The sequence below is a fragment of the Leuciscus leuciscus genome (genome assembly GCF_965113295.1).
Source record: "Leuciscus leuciscus genome assembly, chromosome: 24".
In the NCBI taxonomy this organism is placed as follows: Eukaryota; Metazoa; Chordata; class Actinopteri; order Cypriniformes; family Leuciscidae; genus Leuciscus; species Leuciscus leuciscus.
The window spans coordinates 10,398,885-10,415,220 of record NC_138723.1 but is presented as its reverse complement, the minus strand read 5'-3'; the positions used below and the strand labels follow the sequence as shown (position 1 = coordinate 10,415,220).

The 16,336-nt window shown below is 37.0% G+C and overlaps 1 protein-coding gene across 2 annotated transcripts in view; it reads right to left on the bottom strand.

Annotated features, from left to right (window-relative positions):
- Positions 1–16,336, bottom strand: part of csgalnact1a (chondroitin sulfate N-acetylgalactosaminyltransferase 1a) — a 42,608-nt gene that overhangs the window by 14,006 nt on the left and 12,266 nt on the right. For both annotated transcript variants that reach the window (XM_082156892.1, XM_082156893.1), the window contains exons 2-4: positions 14,578–16,040; positions 8,814–9,030; positions 5,102–5,203 (exon numbers count right to left, since the gene is read on the bottom strand). In XM_082156892.1, the coding sequence (XP_082013018.1) occupies positions 5,102–5,203; positions 8,814–9,030; positions 14,578–15,355 (1,097 nt within the window). In that variant the 5' untranslated portion in view covers positions 15,356–16,040. The remainder of the gene's footprint in view (positions 1–5,101; positions 5,204–8,813; positions 9,031–14,577; positions 16,041–16,336) is intronic.

Sequence of the window (16,336 nt, the reverse complement as noted above, 5' to 3'; positions counted from 1 at the left end):
GTCAAAAGTCACAATTACCTTTTTTTTTTTTTATTCCGTGGAGGAAACAAGCTTGCATTGTAATTTTCCATTTCTTTTTGTGCACTGTAAAAAATGATCGTGATTTTAACGGTAAAAATGTGACAGTAAAAACCTGTGAACCGTTTAACAGTAAGTTTACTTACTATGGTGAATAACTGTTATCTAACCTTAACCTGTTAAATACTGTTAAATTTCAAGTCATTGTATAATTTACAGTATAAAAAACATAAATTGACATTCCCAGAATTCCCTATGTGACACTTCAAATTTGATGTATTTCAATTGAAATAACCATTTTTCTTAGTTTTTTTTTTCCTAATCAGTTATGTACATTAGGGTTTTATGTTACATCTAATGTTGTTAAATGAATATTTATTGCATTTTTTCATGTCATGTGTGTTCCCATGATGGTGTTTAGTGTGTGAATGACTCTGTGCACCTTCTATATATTAGTATTGACCTTCTCAGCTTGAGGAAAAGCTTCTTGTGATGAGCTTTGATTCATCATGTGACTTTCTCATTTTTGGTGGTTGTCATTGTATTACAAAGGTACAAAACAGATATTAGTATAGGTTGGTATATTAACATTATTTCAGTTAATGAAATATGTTGTAAATTTAAGTTAAATCTGTAAGACCTAAAATGCTTCTACTGTATTTTTACGGTAAATTTCTGGCAGTTTTACAGTGTGTGGTATAATAACACTTGCTAGATTTGTGCTGGTCAGACAAAGTACAGGATGAAGTCTGAGCATTGAAAAATGAAATTAACCCTAAAACCGTATTCTGGACAAATGTGGGCAAAATAATGTTGATTTATTTTTTAAAAATACTTCCCTTGATCTGAGCGGTACAAGACTTGGCCACTTTTCCTAAGTTTGCCTCCTGAACACACACAATTTTTTTTGACTCAATTCTACAATGTTAAGTGGGTAAAAAAAAAAAAATCCTTAATCTTGTATTTGGGTCAAAAATGGGCACCCATAGAAATGAATGGGAAAAAGTGAAAGTGAAAGTGAAAGTGACAGTGACAGTGAAGGTGAAAGTGAAAGTGAAAGTGAAAGTAATGTAATTTAGAGCAAAAACTGTAATTTAGAGCATTCTTCTTGTTTTTTTGTAAAAATAAATCAATAGATCCAATACAATGCATATCTAACATACACACAAATGAAGGGCTGATCCTGTACAACATTCTCATCATGCCAAAAACTCACACTCAAAAAAATAAGCATAATTTACATAGAAAATATGGTACTTTTTGAAGTAAATAAATTCAAAAATACCCCCAAAATAAAAAAAACACACCATAAATGGATAGACAAAATTTTATCGAAGACAGTGATATAACATTTATAATAAATAAAAAATAGGGTCACATCTGAGTCCTCTGTGCCCACATTTGTCCACAATTACAGAATTAAGGGCTATAAAGTGAATACAGTTTGAGGGCTACGATGATAAAAAAAAATGTTTACCCTGCTAATTGTTTATCATCATCATTTCGTCTCATGCTTTCTGCTATTTCGAGGCTCTCTCAGTCAACCTCTCAGGCTAATAGCAGGCATTTAGTTAAAGTAAGAAGTTGTTAGCGTTGGTCATTCAAGGCAACAAAAGTGAAAGTGACTCTTGGTGATGTGGGATTCAAGCATTTATACAAATGATCAGTCAGCCAATGCAGCAACTGTCAGATGCTGTATGAAGTGTGTGCAAAATGAAGGTAATAGCAACTGTGAGCAATTTCCCTCTTCTCAAATTATTTTTCTCTACCCACATACAGGGACATAAATCACAAAAATGATGTGTGGAAAATAGTGTCAAAACTTGTGATCATTCCAAGTGGGTTTGATTCATGCATTTATAGTCATTCATCTTGTTTATGATATGATGCATTATCTACTGCAACAATACATTTACAATATGCTTTCTCCCTTAGAATGCTAATTTTTATCAGCTAGAAACTGAGTATTAGGCAAAATAAAAAAACATTTCATTTTTTAAATGGCACATTGAAGTTGTGGTCAGATGTTCAAGGGCAATGGTTAGTTCTGCAGCTCACCAAAATCCTTATGGCAAGTATTAGTAGAAATACTCATATGGGCAAATTCAGGACACACAAGGTGACCCGGGAGACACAATTTGTGGAATAATGTTCACTACCACAGAAAGGCAATAATTTTGGTTTCACTGTACTTAATGGAGGGCTACACTGTAAAACATTTTGGCAAATATGATATAATGACTGATTAAAATGATTTTCTGTGGTATTTATGGAATACTGATAATAATGAAATCTGATTAATGAAATCTGAGAGCTTTCTGTCCCTCCATCGACAGTCTACACAACTACCACTTTCAAGCCTCAGAAAGGTAGTAAAAAGACGTCATTAAAGTAATCCATGTGACTCCAGTGATTTAACCTAAATTTTATTAAGCTACGCAAGTGCTTTGTGTACTTTAATGACGTCTTTACTACCTTTCTGGGGCTTGAAAGAGGTAGTTGTGTAGGCCGTCAATAGAGGAACAGAAATCTCTCAGATTCATCAAAAAGATCTTCCTTTGTGTTTCGAATATGAACGGGGTTTGGAACGACGTGAGGGTGAGTAAATGATGAGAGAAATGTCATTTTTTGGTCAATCCTATCACTTGTATTTAAGGAAAATGACTTTAAGAAATGAAGGTATAAGCATGCAGGGCTGCTGGGAAGTTACAACCAATTAGCTCTAGTTGTCTGGAAGAGAGCTGGAATGAACAATAAGGAAATTGTGGAGAATCCAGTTAGTCTAAAGTACAGAAATAATTAAGATCCCTTGATTTCTGGATCAGAGAGAAGCCAATGAATTCCCACAGAAGGAACAAGAGCTGTGCTGATTATTGGCCCTTCCCTATCTTGAAAGGTACAAGGCCATGATTGCTTTCCCATTTCTCTAACAAATCCACTCCAAAAAGTGTCCTTGTATGTGGGAACAACCTGGTCAAAGAAGATAGATCTGAAAACCAATGAGTCCAGTTGCATTTCAATGCTTCTGCATAAAGAGAAAAGCCATTTTCTTCCTGTGAATTGAGAGATATCTTATCCGCTGCAATGCAGGGAGGTTTCCAGCATGACCCTGGCTGGATTCCAGGCAATCAACTGCTCTGTTGATTTCATCTGCCTCCGAGCAGCATCTGAGGTGACCTGTTATTTCCACACTGGATGGAGGTCAGAGTCACTGCAGTCTAACAGTGCAGATTCACTGACCTCCAATCTGTAATCACGACAGTGCCGCTAACCCCAGCTGTGCTCTCATGATTACAGATTTGAGGTGTGTGTGCCAGTGCGATTGATGATAACAAAGAGTCAAAGAATATTAGAAAGCATTTCGGGTTATGACATTAACTGATGGCTCCCTGAGAAAGGGAACTTCAACACGGCTCTTGGATTGACGCTATAGGGGTACGCTATCTGAAGCACATGTGATAAACACACCAATTTCATTGGCCGACGACATTATATGCTTTGATTTATGATGGGCAGCATACTCTGCTGCGATGCGACCGTGTCCCTCTCCTACTGTCCCACACATATATATCTCTATATGCATATAACATGCTGTATATACAGTATATACACTGCCCGGCAAAAATAAAATAAAAAGTAGCAGCTGTTTGGATTTAAATAGGCAAATGCTTAAGAGTTTATGACTGGATCATTATTGCAATGTTTCTTACATGTTATATATTTGGTAACAGTTCTTCTAACCCTAATTGATGGAGTGTGTAGATTTTCATTTCTTAGGAAGACGCATCATGGCCATATTCCAGGATGACAAAATGTCAAGATTCATCAGGATCAGATTGTGAAAGAATGGCTGTGAGGAGAAAGAAGAATCATTTTCACACATGAATTGGCTCCTCTGAGTCCAGACGTTAACTTCATTGAGAGTCTTTGGGATGTGCTGGAGGAGACTTTACAGATGGACTATTGCATTGTCAATACAAGATCTTGACCAAAAATGTATGCACCTCTTGATGGATATAATTGTTGTGACGATATTTCTATTAAGAGGTATACACATTTTTTTCCAAGATCTTGTATTGACAATAAAATCTACTCCAGCACATCCCAAAGACTTTCATTGAATTTAAGGTCTGGTGAAAGGTCCTGGCAATTATGTGTCCGTGTATTAAAAAAACTTCACAGCGCTGAATGTCATATGGTGATTGTGAAACCTGGAACACCTCATTTGTTATGTTTCATGTTAACAAGAACAATGCACTGCAGCTTTAATTCAGTGGCGCAGCAAAAATAGACTCGGCATCAAAACGATCACGGCACCGCGCCGCCTCAGTGTACAGTGTGAATGATCCAATCTGTTAACATGGGCACCGAAAAAATACGTCAAGTCTGAAACAGGCCTAAGAGGGCGCCTGTTATACATGTCATCAGCATAATATAATATAATAATAATAATAATAATATTATATATAAAAATAGAAATAATACAATATATTTTGTTTGACCAAGAAAGTTACGAATTGCTTGTTTATGAAATTATTGTACTGTATAAAAGCTATATTATACTTGTTTTTGTACTGTTAAAGATATATGTAATACATATGAATGTCATGTATTCTACATTTATATATTTATTACAAGATATATTATAATCCGATATTCATTAATATCTATTGTAAAATGACATATATTTAACACCACCCAAAATTTGTTAAAAATTCAAGCTGACTGTGCATTTGACTATTACTCAGTATATAATCATCATCTTTTATTAATAGAACTCGTTCAGCATTTAATATATTCATGAAGATGGGTATTTTAAGTCTTGCTTGATCTATAAATTTAAAGGAATTATTAATGTTGATTAGCACTATGTAGACTTACTGATAGCAGAAGCTGAGTGTGCTCATTAGATCAGTTTAAAGACCTACAGTTCGGTCGATACCCATAATGCATTCGGGATTACTGGAAGGAACTTATGAAACCCCTCTGGTTCCTTTTTGAATAACTGTATTTCTCAGCCGTAACCTCAGCCTTATCTGCTCCACTGTGTGGACACACACACATATATATTAACATGCCATACCTCGATGTGTTCTCCAAGGTTCCTTTGACCTCGTTCATCTGGTCCCTTCCAAAGTAAACCACGGTGAGGTGCACCCGCCCGTCCTGCTTCACACACACCTCTCTGTAGACATGCACAGAAACAAACACACACTGAGGTCAGCACTCAGCGAGATCTACAGCTGCACCAGCTCGAAACGAACATTGACTGAAAACGGAGTAAGAGAAAACAGAGGACGACAAATATAATAAGTGCAAAACACTTTAAAACCAAGATATTATTCATAATTGATATACTGTGATGCCAAATCAAAATATTTTGCATTACTACAACAAAAACTATACAAAGCATTGTGGGTAGAGTAGGCATCATAAAAATAGGTAGCATAATTACATACATTATAAATCCCAGAATGCATTGCAATGAGCTCAGTGGGAAGAAATTATGCAAGATGAAAGAGTCGGCCTTGAGAGAAGCATGTATGAAGATACTGTTGCAGATTTTGACAAGACAAGATCACCCTACAGGGCCACTGCAATCGCAACACACAAGGACTGCAGTGCTAGCGGGAGATTCCTGATCTGAAGCAGCCACATTCTGACAGAAGTGTGGCGAGTGTTTTGAGAAGATCCTGAACATGATCTTTTTATGTCCAATGCACAATAAAAGCATGGTTAGACTTCAGAGATGCTTCAGTTCTAAAGAGTGACATGATGATTTTTGATGGTTAGTGGTAGTTTAGCGGTTCAGATTTGGTTTAATCCCTGAGGGGGGGAAACTTGAATGGGAAAGAGACATCTTTTTTTGTTTTTACCATTTTTAGGTCTTCTTACCATTTTATTGAACAAAAGTATGGAGAGAAGCATGGAAACATATTGCCCGTGCCACATTCAAACCTAATTTTCCTTATTTATTAAACATTTATCAATGTCTCTGGAGCTCATAGTTCTCCGATATAATGTGCAATACCTCTGTATAATTCTGAGGGGAAAAAAAACATAAATTAGCATATAAATACACTACCATTCAAAAGTTTGGGGTCAGTAAGATTTATTGCAAGGGTGCATTAAATATGACAATAAAAACATTCTTAATGTCACAAAAATGTTCTATTTCAAATAAATGTTGTTATTTTGAACTTTGTATTAATCAAAGCATCCTGAAAAATATGTATTACGGTTTCCAAAAAATTATTGAGCAGCAAAACTGTTTTCAACATTGACCATAATGATAAATGTTTCCTGAACATCAAATCATCATATTAGACTGATTTCTGAAGGATCATGTGACTCTGAACACTGGAGTAATTATGCTGAAAATTCAGCTTCGAAAACACAGTTACATTAAATTGTAATAACATTTCACTATAATCCTGATTTTATTGTATTTTTGATCCAATAAATACAGCCGTATTGAGCATTTGAAACTTCTGAACAGTAGTTATGGGGTTTTGTTAATGCCTTTTTAAATGGCACATCCAGTATTCATATATTCATATCCTATTCTACAACTTGGCACGAAAATATATAAACTGAAATATCTTCTATCATGACTGAGCGACAAAAGCGCATGCACACGGAAAAACTAGAAGCAGTTTTTGGGCTGAGTATACAAACACTATCTATATGCTGTGCTACTATGTACATGCCACAACAAATTAGTGTGATGGTCTGCTGGCATTGAGCTCATTCTGATCGTAACCCACAATCCCCTTGTTTGTCCTCTCATGCCTCTGAAACGAGAATGAGGTCAAAGTGTTTGTTCAACGCCTAATAGAAGACTCTTAAAACACTGCTCAGAGGCACTAATTAAAAAAAACTGAAATTAGATGTAAAACAGGCTGTCGAGGTTGGAGAAAAATGATTCAGAAAGTCTAACAGATGTATAGGGGAAAAAAGGACTGAAGAAACTTTTCACAAATAGGGTAAAAAAATAGGAACTCTCAAAATAGTTTTGGCATGTTAATGAATATGGTAATGTTAATATATTTAGATTTGGTGGACTATATCTGCTACGCTGCTTCTGCGACTGTATGAACTTGCCACTGCCATTGGATACACAGACACGCTGCTGTGAGCATGTATGCATGTAAGCTGTGATGCATAAATCACTTAGCAGATTTAGATCTAGGCAGGTGGAGGATTTCAGAGGAACTGCAGGACTAGACTACCGCAAACACTGAACCGGACGTTATTACGTCATAGTGCGATGAAAGACCGCCTCTGCAGAAGAAGATCAACACCTACTTCTACATCATTGCCTCTTTAGCCCCGCCCACCATTTAGCATATGTCATGTCATGTCAAAAACACAGGAATAATCCAGCAACAAAATGATAAAGATACATCTGAGGATTACAAGATTTACATATACCATTTATGCATTTGGCAGACGCTTTTATCCAAAGCGACTTACATTGCATTATCATATACATTTATACATAGGTATGTGCAATCCCCTGGGATCGAACCCACAACCTTGCGTTGTTAACGCAATGCTCTTACCACTGAGCTACAGGAAAGCCTGTATCACAAGATGTTTTGAAGTGCCAATTTCTGGAAAAACCATCCTAAGAAAGTGTGGATAAACTTTATTTTTAACGAAGTTCCAGTCAGATCATGTCAGTAAGACCGTTCATTTGATCGCTTCATTTTACTGCAAACAGTTCGACGCAGGCTTTTCAGAGACTAAAAATAAAAGATGATGCATGCAGTGCCAACTACCGCATTTTTATTTAAAACACAACACTGCAAATGACAATGTATACCCTTTTCACTTTATTTAAAATAATGAACTTTGAATAGCCTATAAGAACGACAATGGTACATTCATTCATAATTTGTTTACATGAAACACCGTAAGTTATCATTTGTCAATTATAACTGTAGTAACTCCAAATACTTAAGCTTTATTTGACACAACTGAGACTTATAAAGCATATTTAATACGCATAAATGTTTCACATTGTTGGCAAGTGTTTGTAACTACGCAACTTGCAGATATTTTTAAACATCGGAAGTTTTCAAAACAATTCCACACATGTAATGGCGGGGACATGGAAAATTATTGTAATATGCAAAACTGTTACCAATTGATAGCAGTGGGCAAAAAGAGAGTGTTCGAAAGAGAGGGTAAAAAATGGGATAGAAAATGGCTTATTTTATAAAATAGGATTTTTGGTGTAAAAAAAAAAAAGACTAAAACTAAATTAATTCATTAAAACTAAATCCATAACATGATCCCATGATGGGAACCTGACAGAACCCTTTAAAGTTCTATATAGAACCTGTTCTTCTAAGAGTTTAAAAAACATTAAATACACATCAAAATTAAATAGACAAAATATATACTACAAAATATATATTAGTCTTTAAATATTAAAGGTTATTTAAGGTGTTTTATGTTTTGTGTGATTGAGTAAATCGTGCGAAATTAGGTTTGCATGCTAAAATGAACTGAATATAAATTCAACAAATAAAGCTTTAAAAATACTGGACACCAAAGCATACCTTATTCGTGGAAAGTGCCAGGAAGATATGTATGAATGTGAGAAAGAAAGAAAGAAAGAAAGAAAGAAAGAAAGAAAGAAAGAAAGAAAGAAAGAAAGAAAGAAAGAAAGAAAGAAAGAAAGAAAGAAAGAAAGAAAGAAAGAAAGAAAGAAAGAAAGAAAGAAGGGGGCAGAGGATGATAAATAACAGATAATAACAGAGAACGAAAAGAATGAGAGGTGTCACCTGAAGTTGTGCATAAACTGTTTGAATTTGTCGGCTCTCTGGGACAGAGGCAGCACAATGTTAATGGGCATGTTGGCGGTCTCCACAAGCTCACTTTTCACTTTCACGAGGGGGCCGAAGGGGCGGAAGAGAACCAGCCTGCGGAACTCCAGCTTCTGCTCGCCGCGGAAGGTCAGCTCGTACAGCGTGCCCTTGTCCTTTTCAGTGCGCGCCATGCCTGCAGAGATGAGAAGACATGGAGAACAGTGAAGAAAAGGAGCGATTTTCCCGAACACCCACACGGACACGCACACACACACGCACAAGCAAAGCAAAATTCAAAGAAAACTAAAGCTCAAGGACAAATACTTCAAAGATAAACACACAAACATGACGGAAGACTAGATTCAAAATCAAGATTAAAAACGCAGACATTGAAAAGATTGTCACAAATCTCTTGCCTGAAAAACCCAGAGGAAAGTAACATTGTATTTGCAACTTTGTCTCTAGATGTTTTTGTCTTGGCAAATTCGAGGACAGTGTGAGACATTTTTGGATTCTCTTCTAAAACTCTAAAAAGGAGACGGTGGGTCTTATTCACTAACATTTGCATGGATTATTTCATATTTATATGCCAAGGAGAAATTCTCACGAAAAATAATTTTGCCTAATTGTGTGTACATGCATGAATTTGCTAACCATGTTCTAATGTTAATGAATTTGGAGTATTCTGAGCTAATGTCGCTTTTTTCTGTTTCACTGTATGTGATGAAATATAATTAAGATGAAATGTATCAAATTTTATCTTAACATGATTATAAGGACATTCAGGCTGCCAGAGGTGGGTAGTAACGAAGTACATTTACTTCGTTACATTTACTTGAGTATTTTTTTGGAAAAATTGTACTTTTAAGAGTAGATTTGAATGTGGGTACTTATTACTTTTACTCGAGTACATTTCTAATGAAAAAACTGTACTTTTACTTCGTTACGTTGGGCGACGTCCTTCTCGTTACTTTATTTTAATGCAATGTGTTGTTAAATGCGTAGTTTATTCCAAGCGCGATGTATCTTTTTTTCTGGGCTTGAGCGATGCTCAATTCACAAATGAATCACTCTTTTGAGTCGATTCTGTTCAAAGACTTCATCAAACAAGTTGGTAGATCTGTCTAAATCGGTTCGCGAATCAGTTTGAATGATTCAGTTCCTGATTCTGTTCAGTTCCTGCACGCACTGAATCATCTGAAGCGATTGCAATTCACACTCGACTCGGAGTCGTAACAGGAAGATTTAAGAACATCAGCGTTGGATGAAGTGGCCGTGGACCTACAGTACAGTCAAGTGAGAGCAAATCTTCAAATGCATCATATATTTGCCAGCGATGAAGATCTTTATTAGTTGAACATCTTCGTAAGCTGTCTGTGAATGAATGATTCCACAGGACGATACATTCGATTTCATTTAACTCAGGTAATACATTTTACAACCAAACAGATTATTATGCCATGATAGCACTACTAGAAAGGATGACATTACCCGTTTTTTGGACATAATACATTAATTTCTACATTAAATAAGCTACCATTGTTCACAGTTTATGAACACCCGCCATCCTGCGGTAGTTTGTGTGTACTGTTGCGCAGTGGCGTACGAACTCGACTTGAAAACGAATGCCTTTGCCTGCCGTACACACAGTTAACCAGTTTAAACATGCTTGCAGAAATATACATTTGATTATATTTTGGAGAACAGACAGAAGAAGATCCGTCGATGTACTTGTGTTTGTTTTTGTGTGTTCAGATGTTCAGTAGCAGTCATGAGCGCGAGCACATGTGAAGAGTTTTAACTCTTTCTTCTCTGTGTCAATTACATGCCTTTGAATGCAACACTCTGCAGATTCACTTCATTTCGACATTGTCTAATAATCCAAATGTAGTTGTATAAGTTACTATTATACAAACCAAAGGACAGGCAATGATTTTCGGGCTACAGATGGCAGAAATAATGTTTTTTGTTCCAAAGAGAGCCAATCTACTTATGAAAATAATAGTCATTTAAATAAAAAAAAATCTAAATAATATTATTTTATATATATATGACGACTTCAGATGCAAAAGCCTCTAAGTACCATCTGAAATTTTCTTCTAAAAGAGCATTTTTATCAAGTTTGTATGTTTATGTTCAGTTATTTCACTTAAATGGCAATGAAAAGTACCTATTAATTGTCATTAAAGTGAAATTACTGAACTTAAATATACAAGCTTGATAAAAAAGCTTGTTTTAGAAGAAAGTTTCAGATGGCACTCAGAGGCTTTTGCATCTGAAGTCTTCATATATATATATACTGTAGCCTATATATATATATATATATATATATATATATATATATATATATATATATATATATATATATATATAAAATAGAGGCCTATATGATCCGAAGTAAGTTACTCGCTACTTGAGTAGTTTTTTCATTGGATACTTTTTTACTCTTACTCAAGTAACTATTAAGATTATTACTTTTACTTTTACTTTGAGTAAATATTTCTATAAGTACTTGTACTTTTACTTGAGTACAGTTTTTGGGTACTCTACCCACCTCTGCAGGCTGCGTTCGAAAACTTAGGAAGCTGATTTGTTGCCTCGCTGACTTTATAGGCAGCGTTTGCGCTGATTTCGGACAGACTTCTAAAGCAGCATAACGTTTTAATGATTTACAGCAAAATAGAGAGAGATTTGGTGATAAATAAGTGAATATTTAATAACTACAATAATAATTTCTTACTAGAAATTACATCAAAAGTGGAAAACGTTGGTCAAAAATGTACATTAACACACAAATTGACCAGAAACCACAACTTTCAGATGCCATCTTTATTTTTATTATGTAACTTTCACAGAATGGAAAGCACAGGATTGTGGGATATCAAAGCCAGCGAAGGATACATCAAAGCTGCCATTAAAAATTTAATAAAATAAAAATCGATCAGATGAAGGTATCTCAGGAGACAAGATTTAGACGTGCCTTGAAATGCTTTCTGGGAAGGCAGCATTTTTAAGCTTTCGGACGCAGCCAAAGAGCATGTGATTTTTGAGTATGTGTGGTTTAAGTTGCTCCAACATTTATGGATTTTTTTTGCGAATTTATAATACGTTTTAGTATGAAAGGTATTTGTGAATCATGATTTGTTTGTGAAAACGACAATCTTTCGCAGATTTCACAAACATATTTTAGCTTATAAATGCTTAGTGAATGAGAAATTGAGATAATAAATATATCTCATTTGTTGTTTTTTATTTCCTATCAGAATATGAACATTCATAATTGATAAACAACATACAAAATCAAATATTGTCATTAATTGCGACAAAGAACTAACTAGTCTTATAGGATAAAAATGACACAGCAATGAAACTCAATGGAGAACGAGATTTCTCTCCAAAGTCTTCAAGGAAAAGTCACACATTGCAATTTGAACTCTAATATTTCTCTAGCTATGAATTTCAGAAGAAACATCTGGGCAGATGTTGAGAGAGTACCAGGTCATCTGAGTCTTGGGTAAAATACTTTCACGCTTCTGAAATGATCCAGACAAACTCTTTAGAGAGATCTGCACTGTACAGCATCAAATGTGTAGGCCTATTGTTCAGGTTCCATATCAGTGGTGCTGATAGTGCTATAAAAGGCATAATGACTCTTATTCTAGAGAAATAGAATATCATGCTCTTCAAGGTTTGCACACAACAGTCCCATTTGGTTAAGAGTTGAATGAAGTATGTATACTTCACAGCTTCATACTTCATTAGCTTTGGTAGCACAGTGTGGTAATTGTATTATGATCTAAACTGGGAAGTATGTGTATCTAATTTTGTGATAAATTTGTATGAAAGTTGCTATGGTGTTCTGTGCAGTGTTTAGGTCATTTCTATGCAATTGCTTGAGTGTTCTGGATGGTTTCTACAGTATGCGTTCGCTTACTGGACAAAGTCAACAGACTCCACTTTTATAATATTCTGGTCCATTGATATGTCTCGAGATCTTCTATCAATAGAAGTCTGTGGGATTTTTTCACCTGTTTTATGGTCTGCCTGGTGAAATGTGCAAGTTTGATCGTTGAGATAAATTAAAGCACAATTCAACAAGCCACACAAGTTTGTCTAAATCCCGAACCCAAAGCAGCAACAGTGATGTTGTCTGCCTTAGCAAACTGGAATAATGATCATGTCCAGCCCCTTTCCATTCCACACATAAAATGCTTTTATGGGAAAAGCAGGGCCATTAGGGAAGCCATCTGAATCAATACAAGCTACTAACAGCAAAAACATCAAAGCATAACCCGCAGGCTGAGTTCCACCTCACTGAAAAACTAGCTACAGTAAATAAGACAAAACATTTCTTCGCTCAACATAATCACGTGAGTTACCGAACATTGGTAACATTATCTCAGGGAAAAATTGCACTTTTAGCATTAACCTGGGATTTCTTTCCCTCTCTAAATTGGATCTTGTCACCACAAAAAAGGTCTGGGTAAAGGAGCACTATATACAGTTAGCCAACAGAGATAACGGACACAGGATAATGAGAGAGAAACATGTATCCCTTGAGGGACGGGGTGGGAAAGTTATTTTGTGGGTAGAAAATACACGTTTTCTGTAAACATTCCAGTTTGCTGAAGCACTGTTTCAGGGGTAATTGTCAAGCTTTAAGTGTTTTTTCAGGGCCAAATATTTTTAGAATGTCCAACAATATTATTCAGTCTCGTTCAGTGTTAGCAAGACGTCTGGGTAAACTGACATTGTATCTGGACACTGCGTTGTAAGTTTTAACAGACAGGGCCTCTGGCTAAGACTTTGGCCTTGGCTCTCTTTGAATTCTTCACAAGCTCTCCATTGTTGATGTGAAGTAGAGTAGGTCTATTCAATTATACAGTCAAAAGGACTCAGAAGAGGCTCGAATTGACAAGAAATAGCCTAGTCTTCTTTTTAAAGATGCACACATTTATTTTTTTATTTGATAACACCGGCTAGACCAGCAACAAACCAGCATAAACTAGCATGAAAATTCTATGCTGGTCTTTTCAGCAGGAATGCTTGGTAAATCTCACTTGTGCTTTCAGCTTAGCTAACTGATCTTGAAAGTTTGCAAATTTAACCATAGCTCAATTCTAGCACTGCAGTTTCAAGTGCTGGGAACTGTTATTTGTGACTAAACAAGGTGCATAGCAACATGAATATTGTATTTCCTGTAAAGTCTATAACCACTGAGATGCGCCACTTTCTCTCTAGAGGAAATGGCAGAGATGACACATCTCGGAATATAAAACATCTGTGTTCATTTCCTAGAGTCATCACAGGATATCCTGACTAGCATGTTACCATGGTTTACGGGACGCACTATTGTTTTACTGATTTGGTTCTAAGGATGCAAGAAACACAGTATACAACTTCTGCAACATGCTTCAGATATCATTTTGAGATATTTTTTTTCCAAATGTGTCCAACAAGCTCTAAAAACCTAAATCAATGGCCCAGAGACATGCAGATATGTCCCATGGTACATTATTTAAGGTAAAGTTTATCATCTCTGCACCAGCAGCACTAAATGGAATAGCATAAATAATGTTTCCAAAAAACTCCTACCATCCTTTCCAAACCACTCTTAACTTACACCATGTAACACTAAAATATTGTGGCTATACTATTGAAACAGTCAGTATTTTAACATTTACAGATTGGCTGTCGATTGAGCTTAACTTGAACTGAGCCTGGAATATTAGCTTCTTACCTTCTATAAAGTCTGATGGTGTGTAGACTTTACTGGCTTTCATTCTGTCTCCACCTTGATGCGGGGCATTGAGGGACTGCAGCGCACTCTCCACCACCTCCCCCAGCTCGTCCCTGCGGTCCTTCCTCACCGGCTTCTCCTCGGGGTGACGGGTCAACCCCATTTCCAGCTGGTAGACGCGTTGTAAGGTGAAGCTCTCAAAGGGCACCACAGCATACTCGCTTGGCAGTCGCACGCCACTGTGTACCTCAGCCCGGCTCAGCTGGCTGCGTAGGAACTCCTGCAGGTCGCTGTGACTGCGCTCGTCAGCCACGTCACCCCCCGTGCCCCTCCCAGCTGTCTTCTCCAAAGAGTTCTGCATGCCCTTAAGTTGTTCGCTCCGTTCCTGGAGAGCCTCTTTAAGTTGAGCAATTTGTTTTTTCAAGCTGGCAATATGCTGCCGGTGCTGCTCTTCCCGCTCTTGAAGCAGGGCCTGAAACCCTTCACGTCCAGCAGGGCCAATAGGGGCACCTCCAACACCACCTGGCCTGCTTGGACCCCCAGCAATAGCCATCCCTCCAGGCCTGGGAAGGGGTTGCCCAGCCATGGGCTCATCAGCGTGGGGGCTGCAAGAGATGACATAAAGGAGGGAAAGGCAACAGCACACCACCACTAACAGAACACCCACACGTGAGAGCCAGAACAGCAGACCCCTGCGCAGCATCACAACGGACAACCTCAACAACAAGGCGGGTAAGAAGATGTAGTTCAATAAAGTTGGGGCATCTGTGTGTACCATCAAAAACAAGACAAAGATCAGCCAAAGGCTGCCTGTGCCAGAACTGCTTGTTAAGTCACCAGCGTATATGTCTTTGATTAAGAAGAAGAAGAAGAAGTGTTTGTGTTTTGTCTGTTGACTAAAGTCTCATATTTCCCAGGTGCAGACAACAAAGCAAGTTTTGTTCAAATTTTTACTGTCGATTACCATTTCACCCGCTCTTTAAACTTCAGCCTGGCTCTTCAGCCACATACTTTGTCATGGGTCAAGTTACGGCCACTTCCTCCTCTTCAGGGTACTCTTAGTTCTCTGTCCAGACAAATAAACCATTTGACCAGTTCAGTAGCGACATGCGCATATCTCCATCTGGTGAAAATTGCTCATTCTTCTTGGAGGTAGCGTGACAGACCCTCGAGAGAATGTCTGGAATGGATCCTCCATTCTACAGCACTCACAATGACCCAAAAGAGAAAACCATTCATTGCAGGTTTAGCCATTAAACGTCAATGGCTTTGGTCCATTAAAAATTTGTTGGCTGCTCATATGCCATCCGTTTCTTTAAACTCCATATAACAGTCCAATGTTGTTGAAAAGACAAAAATGTTGTTTCCCAAAGAGTTTTCAGGCAGTCTCTATGACTTCCTTAATCTCTTCAGAGTCTTCTGCATGTTTCATCATGTGCAGCTTCTGTTCTTCACAGATTTATCTAGAAAAAGGTAGAGAAAGGAAGATTAAATTCATTATGTTCTGTAGAAACAGATCCGTAGGTGGATGAAGGTCTCCTGTATGTTAATCAGTCAGGCTTCAAAGTACATCAATACTGATAGCTTGGCATTATCATACCATTAAACAGACAAAACAGAGATGAGGGAGACAGGGTTCAAGTTAGTCTCTTATTTGCAAACACGCCGTGTTTATTTTAAAGTGACCTAAAGGTCTAAATTCAGGACCTAGGCAGCCAACAAAGCATTCTGGGACGGCTCCAGTTCTGGAGAACAGTGC